This window comes from Mustelus asterias, chromosome 13 (assembly GCF_964213995.1).
Source record: "Mustelus asterias chromosome 13, sMusAst1.hap1.1, whole genome shotgun sequence".
NCBI lineage: Eukaryota > Metazoa > Chordata > Chondrichthyes > Carcharhiniformes > Triakidae > Mustelus > Mustelus asterias.
Genome location: NC_135813.1, coordinates 86,064,813 through 86,085,413, shown reverse-complemented (window position 1 = coordinate 86,085,413; position 20,601 = coordinate 86,064,813). Strand labels below are relative to the sequence as shown.

At 41.0% G+C, this 20,601-nt stretch overlaps 1 protein-coding gene across 12 annotated transcripts in view; it reads right to left on the bottom strand.

Moving 5' to 3' along the window:
- The window catches only part of fbrsl1 (fibrosin-like 1), an 856,957-nt gene that overhangs the window by 420,379 nt on the left and 415,977 nt on the right, over nt 1-20,601 (bottom strand). For 10 of the 12 annotated variants that reach the window (XM_078227177.1, XM_078227182.1, XM_078227180.1 and 7 more), the window contains 2 exons: nt 3,383-3,484; nt 2,049-2,159 (listed from right to left, as the gene is read on the bottom strand). In XM_078227177.1, coding sequence (XP_078083303.1) covers nt 2,049-2,159; nt 3,383-3,484 — 213 coding nt within the window. The remainder of the gene's footprint in view (nt 1-2,048; nt 2,160-3,382; nt 3,485-20,601) is intronic. The other 2 variants (XM_078227185.1, XM_078227188.1) reach the window with 1 other exon arrangement.

Genomic DNA, 20,601 nt, shown 5'->3' with positions numbered 1-20,601 from the left:
GTATTCAAAGTTTTGGAATGATGGGTTGGCTAGTTAGGACTGAGATGAGGAGAAATTTCTTCACTCCAAGGGTTGTGAATCTTTGTAATTCTCTACTCAGAAACCTGTGGATGCTTAGTCAACCAATATATTCAATTCTGAAAGCAATCGACTTTGGGACACAAAGGATAGGATAGTGAAGTGCAGAGATCAGCCATGATCTCACCAAATGATGCAGCAGGCTCCAAGAGCCATGGGGCTTACTCCTGTTCCTATTTCTTATGTTCTCATGTAGTGTCCTCCTATATGTACTACGTGAGATTCAGTCCTCTTTCAATTTCCTTCCCTGTTTCATTTCATTCAGGTTCCCTGTTCTCTATCTTTTCCTTCTGCACATCTTCATGTAATAATCTCCTCCATTTTCCTTCCAATTCTACCCATGCTTTTACTGATGAATCCAAATCACAGTTAGCAACTTCACATTGGTCACAATTTCCAGCTACAATGGGGGAATCATTACATCCATATCAACTCTATACTGTTAGTGATGCAATGTAAATATTGTTTCTTTAATTTTTTTGTTTTGAAGATAGTGTAGCCTCGTGTCTCTTGCAAATCCAATCAACAACTATCACTTCTTACCTTTGCTAACTTCGCCCTTAGATCTTCATCCATTAATATCTTTGTAGTCATTATCTCCTCTAATCACAAGCAGAACACCCATCCCTCTCTATTTGCAAACTCCAATAAGGTCCAAGTTTCTCTTCGATGCAAAACATATTCTTTCCCCCTGAACGATTTTTAACCTTCTATAAAAGGTCAAACTTGCCCAAATCTGGGGAAACTATTTCATAGTCTCTCAAACTATTGGACACACTTTTATCTGATAATATACCATCCAGCAGCTTTTCATTGTAACTAATTTTCCTCCAAACTATTGGAATTGCTACAGTATATAAGCCCTTTTCTGAATATTCTTCCCTCAATCTTCTAAGTTGCAAAGATGTCATCCTACAAGTCTTCTTCATATTCACATTCCCACCGTGTTCAAATAGCAATTGTTGACTCACCTCAATCTTTCCCATAACCTCAGAATTGTGGAACTCCATACCACCCTCAATCTTTCCTTCCCTCAATAATTGGGGGAACTTAGTCAAGATTGGCATCACTTTATCATGCTTCCTGGTTTCTGCCTCTTTGGCTAATTTCAAACTTGGTAATGGGCTTCACTGTGGTGTCTTGTGATGGCCTGGATGGCATCCCTATGTCTGAGTCAGAAACTCTGCACGAGTCCCACTCCAGGACTTGATGGCCATGGAAGGTGTTCATAACATGGCCAAATAGTTTGATTATCAACCTACAAATCCCTCCAATACACTTACAGCAGGTAGTAAGAGCGGGAGTGTCTCCTGGTCATCCATAACCTGCAGAAGGTAACTGCAAATCACAGCGGTACTTTGCCAAGCATAATCACGGACCAACATGTAAAAGTCTGTGGTTGCCAAAGCCCTGAGATGGCATGGTACCTGAGGAGAGTAGACTTCACAATGGTCTTTTATCTTAGGTTCCCAAACAAAATGTCACATCGACCTGATTAGCCTAGGTTTGGTTCCTAATTAGGGGTGGTTAATTGACCTCAGCTGTGGCAGCATTGGTTCAGCTGGGCAAGATCCTAAATTGTTATAACAAATAATCTTAAAAATCAACAGCAGTGATTACATACTATTGTAGCATGTCATACATTGTGAATAATAAAAACTTCAGCCCACAAATGCAAGGGCATATCAGAGGCCTAGCTGCATACTACTGAAGCTTAGTATACACCATAGCCGTGAATCCCTTACAAAATCAGAACATTCTATGGCTCACAAAGCAACATACAGAAGTAGACCTTTCATGCATTTTATCACTTATTAACAGTAGGCCATCTGTATAATACCATGAGATTGATAACAGGCATGCTGACTGAAGGAAGCTTCCAGACACGTACTTGCAGTTGACCAATTCTTCCTAACTATCAATTTCCAGGAATAATATAGCTAGACTTACTTATTTTGATCAAATCTTACCTCTTTAGTCTGAGTTGATGTTGAAAGAACTTTGGACATCTTGTTCTGTTGTGGACTTCGGTAGTGAATTCGGCATATTGACTGCTCCTGAAGATTGCGGTAGTTTTCCCGCTGTGAGGTAAGTGGAAACGTGATTTCAAGTGTGTCTTGGGTGCCTTTCCATGTAAATGTGCATTTTAGGAGATGTGGTGCTTTCTCTTTTTAAAAAAAATAAAATGTGTGGAATACATAACATGATAAAGATGAAGGAAAGTAGTGATGTTTCGTTTGAAACTATGTAGAGTTTGAGTGTACAAATGTGTGCTAGATGTGCATTTGTATGCACATCAAAACGTTTATAATCAGTTTGTGGAGTATTTGTGCATGGGTATTCTGTTCCATATACTAACCAAATTCCATTGAAACCAACAGTAATAAACTGTTGTCTTGTCCTAGATCTAACTGGTATTTTGATATACAACATTTGTCCACAAGGACAAGTAATGTGATAGTGTATGATCAAATTACTCTGCAGGTCATTCAGTATTTAGTGATATGTTTCAATGGAATAATACCGTAAATAATACAGAATGGAAGCCAGTTGATGGAAACACTCTCCTACCATTCTCATAGTCAAAATGAATCGGTGAACACAGCCGATGGTCACAACAAAATTGTTTTAAGTAATCATTTCTGCAATACATAACATTACTTATAGGCTATTTCACAAGTGATATACCTATACGCTGGGATGGACTAAGGACTACCATTCACCACCCTTATGTAAATCTGTGGGGGACCTTCCTTCATTTTTGTCAACAACTTTATTCCTTGTAAGACAACATGGAATGCTTTGAAGCATTTTTTAAAAAATGAGTATTTACAGGCACTAGCCATCATGAAATAGTGCCCACATCGCACCTGCGCACCTCTGTATGTTACATAACATTCATATGCAAGTTAGGTATGAAATAAAGGATGGTATATACCAGTGCTGTCAAAAATGGAGGAGATATTTGCATAGTTAGACTCCATCATCATAGGTATTACTAACCTGGCTTTGCGCGTTCATTATTCAATGAATCTGGTATTCGCACATCAACACCTGGCAGACAGGTCTTTAGATATCTAGCTACTTCCCTTTAAAAGGAAAATTCTGTTCAAATACCGCATCAGTTAAATTCCCAATAGCTCCTGTGTCTGTCTTCAAATAGAATGAAGCATTAATACCATTTTATGAAAACGATCCTCATCTCTACTCTTAACTTAAAAATCCCTCCACAAAACAATTCCAATGGCCTGCCACTGCCACTGAACACCAAGTGCAGATTCTTTCTTTTGAAATGAGTACTTACATCACTAAGCTTGTCTCTGGAGTTGCTCTTCTCTGGACTGTTGGCTTCTCTGACACTCTCATCCTCGCTGTTCCTTCCATTTTGGTTGGAAGAGACCTTCATCTGCATGACAAGGAAGAAAGAAATGCCTGAGTTATGACAAAATTTCACTGTTGGCTGGTGAATGAACAGCTCCTGTTGTAGGATCAATGTGTTAAATTTATTGATGAAAGGTTGCATTCCAAAGTCAACATGGCATCTTTAGGCTGCTGATCCTTTTCTGGCAGCATGGCATAAATACAATCATCTCCTTGTGTAGAACTGAAAATTTGAAATCTAATACTGAAATAATAAATGGAATAGAGGGAAGAACAAACAAATTTGCATTTATATAGCACTTCATCGCATTCTCAGGATATATGAAAATAATTCACATTAATGAATTATTTTAGGAACAGTCTTGAAGGGGATTGAACTTAAAATATTCTGACTCTAAAGAAGAGCATATCACTAACTGAGCCAAATGGCTAAAAGGTTTCCATTAATTGGTAGTCTGAATAAAGAATGAATTGAAAAACATGAAGAAATTGATACTAATTTAAGAAATAAGAACATTTTGTGATCATGATGCATAGTCAGTTACAGCTTTGTTGGATTTGTGAATATAATTCTACATATGGTGGGTTCCCAAATTCAACCAGGCCACTGTGCAGGGCTGTCATGTGAAGGGAGGTGGGAAGACAAATCAGATGCAGCATTATTAAACAGGCTGTGTGGTAGCTTCAACCAAAAACTTGGTGACACGCTGAGACTCAGGGGTTGAAGAAAAGATCTTGTTAAATCATAATTTTATATCCTGGTATTTCACATTACTTTGAACTGCACTGTTAATATTAGAAATGCACCAGCCAATTTGCAGTAGCAAGAACCAACTAGCAACAGTTGTACAAAGGACCAGGTGATCTGTTGTTGGTGGTATTGGTTGAGGGAAGAACGTGGGGCAGGATGCAGATTTCCCTTTTATATCCAGTGGAACAGGCAAACAGAACTCAACCAAAGCTCAGCACCTCTATAAATGCAGTCCTCCTTCAACACTATCCTGAACTCTTAGCCAAGATTATGTCAAATTATGAAGTGAAAATAAAACTCAACATTCTCACTCAGAGAGAACAGAGCTACCAACTAAAAAGAAAAGAAAAGTAGCTTGGCACCTCACATTCACTTTCTTCCAAAGGATCAAATGAAGTTAGGAACCTTGCACTTGCCTTTCCCCCTTCTTATTTGATATTTCCAATCCTGATTCTGTTGGTTTTATTTTGTGGTGAAAGTTTGAACTTGCATGGACATCACTCTAATAGCCCACTATAAATTAGCCTCTGTGTAACACAGGTCATCCCTCCCTTGAGACCCAAGAGAAATGAGCGTGTTTATCTTGCATACACCTTAGTGTATTTTCATGTCTGCTCACAAGCATTTTTCACACAGGTGTGAGACCCTAATACGATTTCATAACTGTTTTACATGTGAATCAGTGCCACTGCAAAACTTACCCCCAACTCAGGTGTCAAAAACACTTCTTACTGTGCCCGCCCCAGTCCAACACCGGCATCTCCACATCCTATACATGGACATCTGGAAGCTATTCTCTGCACCAGAGTTTGGAAGCCAATCTGATTTCAGATGCAAGATAAAAGCAGGACATTGAAGTCACCTTGGAAGCAGCGGAGAACACAATCACAGAATGGTCCAACTATTCATCCATAGTTGGATATCCCTCTGCAGAATTTCAATTCAACCTATGGCCAGGTTGCCAATCCAAGATGTTCATCTCCGAGAAACACAGGAGCAGTTGAATTACAGTAGCCTTCATAAAATGGTATTCCTCTGCCTAGTTGAATTCCTAGGCAGAGGAATATGGAGAAGGGCTAACTGAGATGGTGAATTTTAGTTTAATGCTGTCTTAAGTTTAGAAGGATGCTTTGCTTTTGATGTCTTGGAAACAGGCGTGAATTGTAGGCTCTGCTTTTGACATCAAAGCTCTGCATGTAATAGGTGCAGGGAAATACAAAAAAGACCTCTTCCATTTTACTAATCATCAAAAATGATGTGGCACAAAAGCTTTGCTGTAACCCAAGGACCCAGTTAACTCCACAATCACAAATAATATTTTTTTAAAAATTGGATTACAAGGGCATCAAGACCACAACACAATATTTGCAGTTCAAAGAGGAGACGTATGATAAGCTGATATTACTGCCCCCCCCTCCCCCCGAAATTTCTTCATTTATTCTATAAATAGCAGCCACCTGGCCACAATTATATCAAAAAGGTTTCCTCCATAAACAAACAGCATATGCACCATTCAAACCCCCAGGAGCTGCATACTTAACATTCATTAAATCAACATGCTTTGAATGACTCAGGGAATGTCAGCAATTAACTCCACTGCAATGAACAAGCAGGAGGCGAGAGCGAGGAAGAGGGTGAAAAAAATCTGTCCAAGTAACACCGACTGTGAGAAGCTGATCAAGAATGCAAATTAGAATGAATGCCGTTGCAATTAACCTATTAGAGTAAGTATCAATTATTAAACACGCTTGTTCCTCTGGCTCACACTGCTCTGAATTAAGAGGGTCATCAGCTGATTTGACAGATCGTGTTCCTTTACACCTGCTGGCTGCCAGCAGGAGTCCGCACACCCACTGGCAAGGCAAGCCAACCTGTCTTAATCATTTGTAATTATCCTAACGAGCTCTAGTCATAATTCTGGTAACAGGAGTTGCTGATCAGCTAAACAAATTAAATGGTCTAACCTACATTCCGGTTGTCTGTCCCCATCACAGAGACACAGAATTATTCCACACCTGGACCTTGATTCTCTGAAATATTCAGCACAGGCTAGAGACAGGAGGGAGTGATATCTCCTAGTAATGTTAACTTGCCCTCTACAGCTGCAATCCATGTATAGAAGCACCAGTCACATTATCTTGATTGCAAACAAAATGATATTCATTAGTAAATAGCTCAACATAGTCATTGGTGCACACATGCAGCAGCAGGTTTCCTATTTACAGAACAAGATGGAACTTGGTGTCGAATTTTCCCCCCCAAAATTCTAAGTGTCACAACAGTGTGAAAATGGGATTATTCCACACCGGGCAAGCTCGGCACTGCAATCTTCTGGCACTCTGTTGGAATGTCCCAATCTTCTACTGAACCGGGAGACCTCCTCCCATCCCACCCATGGACATCGGATCCCTCCCCCACCCTGGCAATCGGCGATGGCATTGTCACCCCCCCACACCAACACAAGTTTCAGCATCGGGACCCTCCCAATGAGTGCCCTGCCGGTCCCCCCGACATGCCCCCCTCCCCCTCGTCATGATCCGTCCGCGGCCCACCCTTCCCTGCATAACCACCCCCCTTGCAGAGCTCCTCTTGCCAATCAACCCCTTCCTAGGCATGAAGCTGTTCTTGCTGGCAAAACAGGGCCCGGAGGATAGTAATTTTTGGCCTTGCATGCTATCTTCCCAGCTCACTATGCTGACCGACCGGCGCGGTAAAGCTGGTAAGATCGTGCCTGTATCATATACAGCTCTCATCAAAGTTACAAATGACAAAATGTATACTAGCACTCCCCATTCTACTTGACCTGACTGCAGTCTTTAACACGATTGTTCATACCATCCTTAACCAACACTGTTCCACCGTTTTTCAGCTGGGTGGGACTGCATTCACTTGGTTCCATTTTAACTGTCTAATTGTAGCCAGAGAAGTATCTGCAGTGGCTTCTCTTCCAGTTCCTGCAGAATTACCTCTCAGGCTCCCCAAAGATCAATCCTGTGCACTCACTCAGTCAAAAATACAACAGTAGTTTCCACATGTACATTGATGATACCCTGCTTTAGCTCACCAGTATCTCTCTCCACCCTCTACATTTACATCTGCTTGTCCAACAAACATATGGACAGAAATTCCCTCCAATTAAATGTTAGGAAGCTTGACGTCAATATCTTCAGCCCCCTCTGCAAAATCCACTCACGGGTCACCAATTTCATCCCTCTCCCTGGCAACTGTCTTAGGCTGAACCAGACAGTTGCAACCTTGGTGTTATGTTTGACCCTGAGGTTAGCTTCCACATCACTAAGACCGCCCATCTCCACCTCTGTCTGTATTACAGGGAGAGAATAGAGCCAATGTTTTGAATCTAGATGACCCTTCGCCAGCATTTTCTGTTTTTGTTTCAGATTCTAGCATCTGCAGTATCTTGTTTTGATCTGTATAACCACTGACCCTGCCCCTGCCTCAGTTCATCTGCTGCTGTAACACTCATCCATGCCTTTGTTTCCTCCATACTTCACTATTCCAATGCACATCTGGCTGGCCTCCCATATTCTATCTGCTGTAAACTTGAGGTCTTTCAAAACTCTGCTGCTCATGTCCCAACTCGCACCAAGTCTGGTTCATCCCATGCCCGCTGACCCACATTGGCTTTAGGTTAAGAAAAACCTCGATTTTAAAATTCTTATCCTTGTTTTCAAATCCCTATATGCCCAACCCCTTTCTTTTTCTGTAATTTCCTCCAGTCTCCCACACCAAGTCACATGCACTCCTCTAATTCTGGCCTCTTCACCATCCCCAATTTCAACTAATTCCACCATTGGTGGCCAGGCCTTCAGCTGTGAAATTCTTTCCTATATGTCTCTGCCTCTCTACCTCGCTTTCTCCCGTTAAGACACTCCTTGGAACCTACCTCTCTATTATCTTTTAGGTCATCTGCCCAAATATCTCATGTGGCTTGGTGTCAAATGTTTTATAATACCCTGTGAAATGCCTTGGGGCATTTTATTATATTAAAGAATTTTTTATAAATACAAAGTGTTGTTATAAAACCATTGCAGATGTCAGGGCAGCTGTATCTGGGGTCACCATTGCAGATGTCAGAGCAGCTTTCTTGAAGGTCAACCCATGGAAAGCGACTGGTCCAGATGGGGTGCCCGGACGAGCACTCAGATCCTGTGCGGATCAGCTGGCGGGGGTATTTGCAGACATTTTCAACCTCACTTTACAACAATCTGAGGTCCCTGTCTGCTTTAAGACAACCATCATCCCCCCCAAGAGAAACCAAGCAGCATGCCTTAATGACTATCGGCCGGTGGCTCTGACATCCATCATTATGAAGTGCTTCGAAAGGCTAGTCATCGCATAAATCAACTCCAACCTCCCAGACTACCTGGATCCATTGCAGTTTGCCTACCGCCACAACAAGTCCAGAGCAGACGCCATCTCCCTGACTCTGCTCTCAACCCTGGAACACCTAGATAACAAAGACACCTATGTCAGACTCCTATTTATTGACTACAGCTCAGCCTTATGCCCACGAAACATATCTCCAAACTCTGTGGCCTGGGCGTCGGCTCCTCCCTCTGCGACTGGATCCTGAACTTCCTAATTCACAGACCACAATCAGTAAGGATAGGCAACAACAACACCTCCACGATCATCCTCAACACCGGTGCCCCACAAGGCTGTGTTCTCAGCCCCCTACAATACTCCTTATACACCTATGACCGTGTGGCCAGATTTCCCTCCAATTTGATTTTCACGTTTGCGGACGACATCACCGTAGTGGGACAGATCTCAAACAATGACAAGACAGAGTACAGGAATGAGATAAAGAATTTGGTTAACTGGTGTGAGACAATAATCTCTCCCTCCATGTCAACAAAACGAAGGAGGTTGTCATCGACTTCAGGAAGCGTAGGAGAACGTGCCCCTATCTACATCAACAGGGACAAAGTCAAGAGCTTCAAGTTTTTAGGTGTCCAGATCACCAACAGCCTGTCCTGCTCCCCCCATGCCAACATTATAGTTACGAAAGCCCACCAACGCCATTACTTTCTCAGAAGACTAAGGAAATTTGGCATGTTAGCTACGATTCTTACCAACTTTTACAGATGCACCATAGAAAGCATTCTTTCTGGTTGTATCACAGCTTGGTATGGCTCTTGCTCTGCCCAAGGCTGCAAGGAACTACAAGAGATCATGAATGTAGCCCAATCCATCACGCAAACCAGCCTCCCATCCATTGACTCTGTCTACACTGCCTGCTGCCTCGGCAAAGCAGCCAGCATAATTAAGGACCTCATGCACCCCGGACATTCTCTCTTCCACCTTCTTCCTTCGGGAAAAAGATACAAAAGTCTGAGGTCACGTACCAACCGACTCAAGAACAACTTCTTCCCTGCTGCTGTCAGACTTTTGAATGGACCTACCTCGCGCTAAGTTGATCTTTCTCTGCACCCTAGCTATGACTGTAACACTACAATCTGCACTCTCTCCTTTCCTTCTCTATGAACGGTATGCTTTGTCTGTATAGCACGCAAGAAACAATACTTTTCACTGTATGCTAATACATGTGACAGTAATAAATCAAATTAAAAATTGGCATACAACATGGGAAAATTATACTTGGGTGGTAGACATTCCAAAAATGCTTTATAAACAACTAATAGTTAACTGCATATAAAGAATGAGATTTTAGATATCACTGTTAAAGTTTTACACTGGTGTAAGAGTAATGAATTTAATAAGTTTTCAACTAGACCAGCAAGGTCATTCTGCAAATGGAGAAAAACAAAAAGAAAAGGAAAAATTTCAAGTTCAAGGCAGTCACTTTGCTAAATTATACATCCCCTCCTTCCATTAGGTCTGGATCTTCTTGTACTGAACACCATATACAGCTTTAAATGGAGGTGGGAGGGCAGGAGGAGTTATATAAATGGTCCACTTCCACTCCTGTGTCAATAATTTAAGACATTTATTTGTTTCCTACCATTAGCCAGATTGAAATTTCAAACACTGAGGGTTCCATGATGCTCTGCTCTTTTTGTTGTCTTCAAGTACACCAACGAAGTAGGAATCAGGCAAGGGCACGGGGATCAAAATAAAACTGGAGTTTATTTTTAAAACTGCGACTCGTGATAAAAATTCAAGTGATGGAACCCCCATGAGGGTCGCTTCAAAGTAAAGGAACTAACGAGCTATCTGATGCTGATCACCATGATTTTTCCTTATTTTTGAGGCCTACAAAGTCAACGAGAGAAGACAGCAGTTATCTGTCATGTTCTCTTGTAATCATCCCTTCACTGCTTCACATCTCTCACCACTGTCAAGGGCTCCTGATATAAGTGGCTTCATCTGAAAAGCTCACAGTTTAATCTCCAAATCGTGCCAGTCCCTCTGCCACATCCTCCTGCCTCAGCTCATAATGGACCTGCACACTTACTTCATTTATTTTTCTCCCAGTGTCATAAAACACATTTCTATGCTTTGCTTTCAAAGCATACACACATTCCCCCTCATTATTAATAAATACACTTTCATTTATCAAACGCTCCATTTGAGTGCCACATGGGCCTGGGGCAAAAGGAGACAAATTCTTCCTCTAAGTTGTTATGAAAGATGTCGCACTGAGCGACCCTAACCCCCATTAACCCAGCTTCTAGTCTGCTTCTACTGGGAACAATGAGCCTCCTCAGCAGCTAAACTAGTAGTGATCTTGTGCCATCTCAATATATTTGTTCATTATCTTCTGCACACACAGAAGCATTTTAAAATGTACTTGGGGCAAGGGCCAAATTGAATCATCTGCCTTAATTTTCCACACGGTGCAAAGCTGCAGCTGCTGTGTGGGCTGTGTATTTTCTTCTTTTCTCGATATTAACATTTCCACAGCTCTCAATTTCAACAGGGCCATCGTGAACTACTGGGTTCTGGCTGCATTCTGCAATAGTCCCCGAACTCTGCTGCTTAACACAAGTCATTGCTCTTTTTGTTACATAAAGAACACAGAATCTTTCTTATTTTTATCATTTACTTTGTTAACTCAAAGAATATATGAAACAGAAATGCATCCCTGGTCTATTTAGAAAGAAGTATTTGGAATAATGGCTACCAGCAACCTAATCAAGTAGATTCCAAAAATATAAAATTATTTGAACACCAAGATTATGTTGAAGCTTCCCGTTCTCTTCTAATGTGGAATTAACTGAAGAACAACCTATTTACATCTGCTTTCACTTTATCCACACTGACCTATATTCTATTCTTGTCTGCCTGAACAGTCCTGTTGTGACCTTGCTCCCTGGATTGCACAATGAATAGTAATCTAAGCTACTTTTATGTTGCATTTTGTGGGATGCTAGGGTCACCACACCTCCTGATGCAGAGGCTTTACGGAGATGGTGGCAACACAGGAGGAAACTTTCTGGATTTGCTAAGGTCAGTAACACATCGTATAAAATGTATTGTAAAAGTCCATGTCACACTTGGCTCCTAAACATGCAAATGATTTTTTACCATATTACAATATTTTTTATTTAAAAGCCAGCTATTTTCTGCTGCTTTCTAGACTCTTCTCAAAGAAAGCTGCTGCCATCTAGAAAAAATTCCCTCAGCAACAGAAATTGGTCTCAGGATGTGCCTATTAAGCACTTCCTTACTGGTAGCACATGTTGTGGCCTAAAAGAGCCAAGCAGTGTAAAACTGTAAAACCTTAACAACCTAACATTACAGTCATACTTAAAGCCATGAAATGTGGGTGAACAGTATCACAGGATATCAAACTATAAAAGCACAGAATCTAATCAGTTTAATCTGGAACTTATACACATAGGTCTACAATTAAAGCTCATATCAGCATTTGATTGTTTGGGACAATAACTTTGCTGCTCCTTCTTGTTGCCCAAAAAGGGCAGAGATTTAGTGTAAGCGAACTGAACTTTGTATTATATTTTATAACTGTAAAAAGACAACACCCTCAACTAGCTTACCTTTTGAAGAATATTGATCTCCATCATTGAATAAAATTGCAGTATTTTTAAAAAATCACAGTTGGACTGATGTTCTCCACTTATTTGAGTTATCTAGTGCAGCATGGCTGACTAAAATGGCGACTGGCAAACTGCATCAACTTCTGTTCAAACCTGTAGTGATTTCCCTTTCTTTAGGGAAACCCCCGGCCTCTGCTTAAACCTAGACGTAACGATCATTTGACTTAAAAAAACTTCTATGCATTGCACATATAGAACATTTTATCACATCCCCTGAATAAGCTAAGCAAAGTATTTATGCTATCGCTTGATTACCATCTTCGCTGAGCCAACATTACCAAGGAACCAATGACTCTCCAGTTCCTCATTCAAGTTACTGTGCGAGTCTGCTATCAGTGGGCTCTTGACATCACATCCAAGGTTAATTCTTCCCTCATTTAGCATCCACATATGGACACTTTGCAGCAGGAGTCACTGGGGGCACTGAGGAAAACATTATCACTCCCATTCCTACCCAGGCGTTACCTAACCAGGGATTTAGTGTAACACTCTTCCTGATCTTTATAGCTCAGTGCTATACCAGACAGTGCACTTACACAATGACCTACTAAAGAATCCCAACCTTTTTTGAACTGAAATCCAAGGTGCTTTTCAAATGCAGCCTTTTTGTGAAGAAGTGAAGAGTTATCAGTAGCAAAAAAAGACTAAGAGTAGTGATCTTCGCTTTGGTTGGGACTAGCCAACACTTTACTTTTTGCTGTCCTTGTCGAACAAACAGTGGTCCAGATAGCACTTACTAATGACTGCACAATAGTGAAAATGTTGCGCCCTGAAGGGGAATTGGCTGTAATACAAACTTCCTTTGTACATGCCCCTCTGAAAATAAATCAATCAAATTAGATCTTAAAATAACAGCACAAACTTGCTGACATGCCCAAAACCTACGAATATCAGAGCAAGACATAAATCAGCTAAAGACTTTTCTGACTTCTAGCTGCAAGTCTCACCCTAATGCATTCCAACTGGTTTTATATATGCTTAGTTTTATCTTATAATTAGATCAACTGGGAAAAATATTCTGTGCATCTGTGTTTTACATTCACAGTAAGTTGGCAGTTCAGAGGCTACCTATTCCCCAGGTTACGTTCAAAACATTTCAACGTTGCTCACTTTTCTACCCTCTTGCTGGGTTTGATGACTTATTGAGCTCCAGCTCCTGGGAAACTTGCACGCTGCTCTTTTACATAAGCAGCACCTTTCAATTATCAGTTCTTTTTCATTTCCCGAGGCAGTGTTGGGTATGGCACATACATATTCTGAAAAGTGCAGTTTTTCTACACCAAATATTAACCTTTTTTGTTCAGTGCATCACAGCAAATTAAGTGCTATTTACCACGCTTCTCATTTCAAAGCATGTTAAGCCAGAAGTCCAACTTGTGGTTCAGTCCAGATAAACACGCTTTCCCAATCTTGGAATGAATGAGTACCACACAAGTTGATTTACATCATCAAATGACATCCAGCCTACTTTACTATTGAAATGTTTCCCATTAATCTTTTCCAACCATATTTTCTCCTGAGGAGTGCTTGTCTCCATATAGCATAACCCAGTCAAAGGGGAGAAAGAAGGCAAGAACGCTTTATGACCATAAGACTGTAGCTCTAAAGGGGCAAGGTAACCACAATCCTGTCTGAATGACAGTACGCTATATTGTTGAAAGATAATCCTCCTCACAGACCACCCCAGAACTGATAAATCACAAGCGAGTCTTGCAGATGTTAAACATCGTGCAGACCTGGGAATTAAACCCACAACCATCTGGCTTTGTTAATCCACCTGACATCCAGACAATGTTGATCCAAGCAGTGTCAGCATACAAATAAGCAGAATGGGATTCAGTCGTGATTAACCCACAACCTTTTGATTTTTTTTGGTACACCACCCTCCTGCAACTTACGACTACTTCATTTTGATTTGATTTATTGTCACATGTATTAGTATACAGTGAAAAGTATTGTTTCTTGCGCGCTATACAGGCAAAGCATACCATTATAGGGAAGGAAAGGAGAGAGTGCAGAATGTTACAGTCATAACGAGGGTGTAGAGAAAGATCAACTTAATACAAGGTAGGTCCATTCAAACGTTTGACGGCAGCAGGGAAGAAGCTGTTCTCGAGTCGGTTGGTGCATGACCTCAGACTTTTGTATCTTTTTCCCTTCGGAAGAAGGTGGAAGGGAGTATGTCTGGGGTGTGTGAGGTCCTTGATTATGCTGATTATGCTTGATTATTCAGAATCAGTGTGTGTTATATGTTGTAAACACACAGATTTTTGAGAAAGATGAATGATTATCTTAATATTGGAGACATCACACTCAGAGCTCCTCACTTACTGTGATGACAACCCCAAAGTTACACAGTATTTAAAATTGGGAAAACTGGGGCACCAGTGGCCTCATCGTAAGTGGTAGCTGCAGGTTCAATCCCTCACCCAGACCATGTGTTGATTCACAGCAATGCCATCATGAAAAAGTATTGTGAAACAGGCTTTCCCTTCAGAAGGAAAACAAACAAGAGGAAAGGATCCCTCTGGGCTGGTGCCATGGACCTCCCAGCAGTTGATTCAGAGTGGTCTCACGAGTGCTTACTGACTACAGTGTTTGGAAACACTAGAAAATGGAACAGAAATAAAGGAAGCCATGCCTATTAATCATATTGAGGAGTTTATACACACAAGTTTAATCTTTCATAAAATCAAGGTCAATGTGAAGAAAAGGGTTATCAAACAAAACAAACATTTTAGTAAGACTGGGTTTGATCTTTGAATCTGTACTCTCTGTCTCTTAGTCCTATTGAATCTATGGACAAATCAAGTTGGATGGGTTTCTAAAACCATGTCAACTCATTTTATTTATGTAAACTTTATCCTCTCTTCCCCTGAATGTACACTCCAGATATATGTGATATCCCTTTGCTATCTCATCCAATTGGCCATGTGGGTGAGGAGAGACTGAGTGTCATCAAGCTATTCAACTGCGAGGGACATCACTACCAGAATCCACCGTCCAGCAGCAGTCACTGGATACAAATCACTAGTAGTTAGTCTTAATGACTTTTCTTCCTCCTAGTCCTGGGCACAGAGGTCAACTGTATTACTTCAACTGCTTCCTAGCTAAGATCAGCTCACTGAGAACAGAATGGGATTCCCTTACCTGTATGACTTTGTACTACTTCAGGCAGTGAATTTAATCAGTGTTGACTCTATTTTGCAGTTTGTTATTTTGGATTTAACAATGCAAATAAAACATAATTACAGAAGACCCGAATGATATGATGTACGTACCCTAAACTAGCTCATCAACCTTTGTGCACTGAGAAAATTAAACTGCATTTAATAGTTTTGAAGTTTTTCCAGTTATTTGATCTCAATATTTTGCAATGGTAGTAAGTACATATTTTGTGAAATTGAAGGATTAATTTACAGTCCACGCTTACCTCATTTGCATCCTCTCTCAGCACTGCCCAGGATCCTAAGTACTCCTGTCAACAATAACAATTTATTTGCTCCGATTTTCTATTTATTGTATTCATGGCTAATGGCGTGATATCCTCTGACTCAGGGGATCCAAATGCATATTAGGCGATTGCTTTGCTGAACACATCCATTTTGTATGCAACGCGACCCTGAGCTACCTGCAGCCTGCCACTTTAAACTCCCCCTCCCATTTCCACTCAGATCTAGGTCTGTAGTATCGTACACTGTCCCAACGAAACTCGAAACAAACCCAAAGAGCAATAATTAATTATTTCACCAAGGCAATTCGTAACCCTTCACTCAGGATACAAAGTTCAGTAGCTTTGAACTTCAACCATATATGGGCCTGTACTATGCTGTTATGTTCTATATCCTTATTTTCAAGCCTGTTTAATTTCTTACTCAACTCCAGGTTTCCATCTTCGTCCCACCCATCCCCTTTTCTGAAGAAGGGTCTTCACCTGAAACATTAACTTTTTGCTGAAGACCTGCTGAGTGGTTCAGCATTTTCTGCTCTTGTGCTCATTTATTTCACTGCAAATTCAGCCTTTGATAGGAGTACAGGAGGAAGCCATTCAGTCCCTCAAGCCTATTTCACCATTCAATGGGATGATCGCTGATCTGTATCCTAACTTCATCCTGTCACCTTGGCTCCAAATTCAGCCCAACAAAAGTCTATTGATCTCAAATTTAAAATCATTAAAGGAGGTGGCATCTACACCTTTTTGTGGGAGAATGTTCCACTACTCTCTGCAGAAAGTCGTTTTTTCTAATTTCTCTTTCCGGGTTCTGATTTGAATGTTATATCACATTGTCTCAGTAGCAAATAAGGTTTCTCTTTACTTACCTATCAATTCTTTTCAAATTTCAAAAAACATCACCCCTTAGCTTCTATATTCTAGAATATTCACACCTATGTAATTTCTCTATCATTTAATCCTTGAAGCCTTGGTAACACTCTGGTGGTTCTACACTGGCCTATTCTGAAAGACGTGCTGGTTGGGTGCATTGACCCGAACAGGCGCCAGACTGTGGCAGCTTGGGGAATTTCACAGTAACTTCATTGCAGTGTTAATGTAAGCCTTACTTGTGACGAATAAACAAACTTTAACTGGCCAGTATAACTTACTGAAGATAGGGTGCCTGAAACTGTACAAGATGCTCCAGACAGGATCGAGACAGGGCTTTGTGTAGTTGTCATAAAACTTCCTTCCCTTTATATTCTAGTCCTTTAATTATAACGGTTAACATTCCATTAGCCTCTTCGATTATTTTTGGACCAGATGATGACTACATTTAATAATTGGTGTACATAAACTCCACATCTCCATTGGTCCTCCCTTGTTGCTAATTTTTCATCATTTAAAAAATATTCTGGTATATCTATTTTTGGTCCAAAATAGATGATCTCATACTTAAAAGTGTTGAAATCTATTCAAAACAGTTTTGTATATTTGCTGATCTATCAATGTCTCTGTCAGTTTATGCTTTGGTCTTAACTATCTACTATGCCACTGCAGTGATTGTCCCTTTAAGGATCCATATGCAGAGTAAGGGTCACATGGCTCAGGGAACCAATCAGGAAGCAGGGTAGGGGATAATCTTAGTGAGCTTGGGTTTTTGTTCCAGGACCTTCTCAGGAGCTAACTGGCAGTCATGAGGCTGCAAGCCTCTGTATTGTAGAGGGGAAACCATATTTTATACAAAAAGATGAGCTGAGTTGCCAAGATGGTATCATACTTTGGGGAGAAAGAGTAGTGGTTCTTTCATTTCCAGGATGAGAGTTCAGTGTTCAACCAGGTATATTTAAGATGAAGATTGTCAGGAGTTATGTTTGGTGGCCTGGCATTGATGCTGACATTGAGAGCCTAGTCAAACACTGTGAACAGTGCCAACTGCAATAAAGGTTGCCTGCTGGAGCCCCACTGCACCACATGGGTATGAATGAGTGCATGTTGATTCTGTTGGTCCAATTATGGGCACAATGTTTTTGCTCCTTGTTAATGCACAAAGTGGATGGAAGTGTCTGAGGTGAAGTCTTCAACATTGCACACTACAGTTGAGAAACTGTTTTTCTATCCACTGAATACATAAGTCATAGTGACTGATAATGGAACAGCCTTCACGGGTGCTGAGTTTCAGAACTTCACTGCCCTCAATGGTATCGAGCACATTAGGACTGCACATCCAACATTAACCCAGCATCCGGCAGTCCAGCTGAACAAGCCTTTGTCCAAACCTTTGAGTCTGACTAAAAGAAGCTGGCAGGATTCTGTTGACCGGAATCTCATGATTCCTTTTGTGCAAGAGGACCACGCCACATGCGACAATGGGAGCCCTGCCAGCAGAGCTGTTAATAAACCGTGATCTCAGGATTTCACTGAGCCTAGTGTTTCCAAATTAGCCAGGGTGGGTAGAAGCCAACAAAAGCAGTCAGGAGGCAAAACATGATTCATGCAAGTCAACACTGTCATTTTCAGTGGATGAAACAGTGTATGAGGGGAATTCTAGAAGTGGGTCAACTTGGGTCCCTGGAATCGTTGTATCCAAAACTGGACCCTTGTCTTATCAAGCACATAGAAGGAAGGATCATCTGGAAATACAGACCATTTGAGAGAGCAAGAGTTGTCCTAGCCACCAGGAGCTATATTATCATCTGGGAATGTTGTTGACTATCCAAGCACTGAAGTATCTGGTCATCCTGAGGCAGGCACAACCAACGTCTCCATGGAAACAGATAGAACTGAACTGCCTGTGCCTGAAGAGGCACCTGTCATTGTGGTTTAGGCTGACAGCAATCATGTGCAAGTGTTCCAGACAGAGGAGTTGTGCCGCTCCAGAAGGATTTAGAAACCCCCGAAATGACAATTTATAATTGACTAAATTCATGTACTAAATGTTTTATTATCTGGGACTGTGTAAATTGAGTACTGACATTTGTATAAAAGGATTTAGAGAGATGTGGTGATTGTCCCTAAGGATTCATCTGCAATGTAAGGATGACATAATCCAGGGAACCAATCGAGGAGCAGGGTGGGGAATCACACTGGTGAGCTCGGGTATCTGTTCCAGAACCTTCACGGGAGCTCGGCTGGTAGCCATGAGGGTGCAGGCCTTTGTATTATAGTTATATGTAAATAAACATTGCAGTTGTTATTTACTTAACTGGCGAACTGGAATTATTACAGGCACCATGAGCAAGTTTGGAAAAATGACTATTATGAAATTGAAGTTAATTATAAATTTAGTAAATTGTTGAAATTTAGGTTTCCAGCACTTCCGAATTACCATCAAAAATCTCACTGGGAGAGACTTGATTGTGCCACTGTGTTAAAATGATAGCATGAAAAATAAAACGGACCTACAATAAGAAAATATATGATAAACATACACATATAGCTCATTTCTTTCCTTCCACTTCTGTCAAAGGTATTCATTTAGAATAAGATATACCTCTACTGCAGTTGGTCATCATCTCTCTCTGATAACTTGTAAAAATTACTAATTTTCATGGAATCATAGAATCCCACTAGCACAGAAGGAGGCCATTCAGCCCATTGAGCCCGCACCAACAACAATCCCACCCAGGCCTTATCCCTGTAACCCCAAGTATTTACCCTGCTAATCCCCCTGACAGTAAGGGGCAATTTAGCATGGCCAATCCACCTAACCTGCACATTTGGGACTGTGGGAGGAAACCCATGCAGACATGGGGAGAACGTGCAAACTCCACACAGACAATGACCCAAGCCGGGAATCGAACTCGGGTCCCTTGCGCTGTGAGGCAGCAGTGCTAACCACTGTGCCACCATGTCGCCCAATATGAGAGCAAGTAATTAATGTTTGTAAATTATTCAACAATGCGGCAACAACTCAGCCAATCCGCTTTCTGGAGCACGGGATACTGGAAAGCAACCTGCTGGGTTAAATGACCACAAAAACTGTCAAGACTGCTGTAAAAATCCAAATGGTTCACTAAGGTCCTTCGGGGAAGGAAACCTGTCAGTTGTGACCCAGTTTATTAATGCCCTCGAGTCAACTAGGTGTGGAAATAGTATTGTCACCAATGAATAAAAGTGACACCTCCGTTGAGTTCAGCAAGTTCAGCAAAGGGAGGAGATCAAAGCTGAGAGTGGAATGATTGACATGGCACTGCTGCTCACTAATCAGGGGAACACTGCCTCAAGTTTCTGAAAACAGGTGCATAACTGTAGCTCCTCAAAGAACTACGTTCAAGACAAACTGCTGTTTATAATTTCAATGTTTACTTAAATCAGTGAGAGAAAATACAGCTGAAAAGCAGCAGCACAAATCCCTGCTGTTTTCCCCATTGTTGGATAATTAACAGAAGTACATATAATCTGGCACAGGCCAGGGAGGTCTCTGGAATCAGGGACTCCTGAAACTCAAGACCACAAGGTTGGGCTGGAGTAATGTTTGTATGTGCCTTCCTAGAATTGAAATTTCCAGTTTAACTGGTTATACATCCTTTCATCCAAAAATCTCTGTAGCATCAAAATTATTATGTTTAACTTTTCAAGTCAATGATTACATATATCAGACTCAACTAATCTGCCTCATTACACATCTCTGTATAACTGAATCAAACAACTGTGTGTAGCTTTTTACCATCTGGCTCAACAACATGCTTGGATGATTGTTTAATTTCCTGTTCATTAAAATCTGTAATCGATTATATTTGATTAATTGGCAGAGTGAGTTGTTACCAATAACATTAAATTGCTGGAACCCAGGAAAACAAACAGCTATGCAAGAAAGTTTTATTCCAGTATTACGTGGAGCTCCCAATAATAATGTTCAACTAGCCTGTTAATGGCCTAACTCAATATCCCTCACTTGCAGAAAACAATTT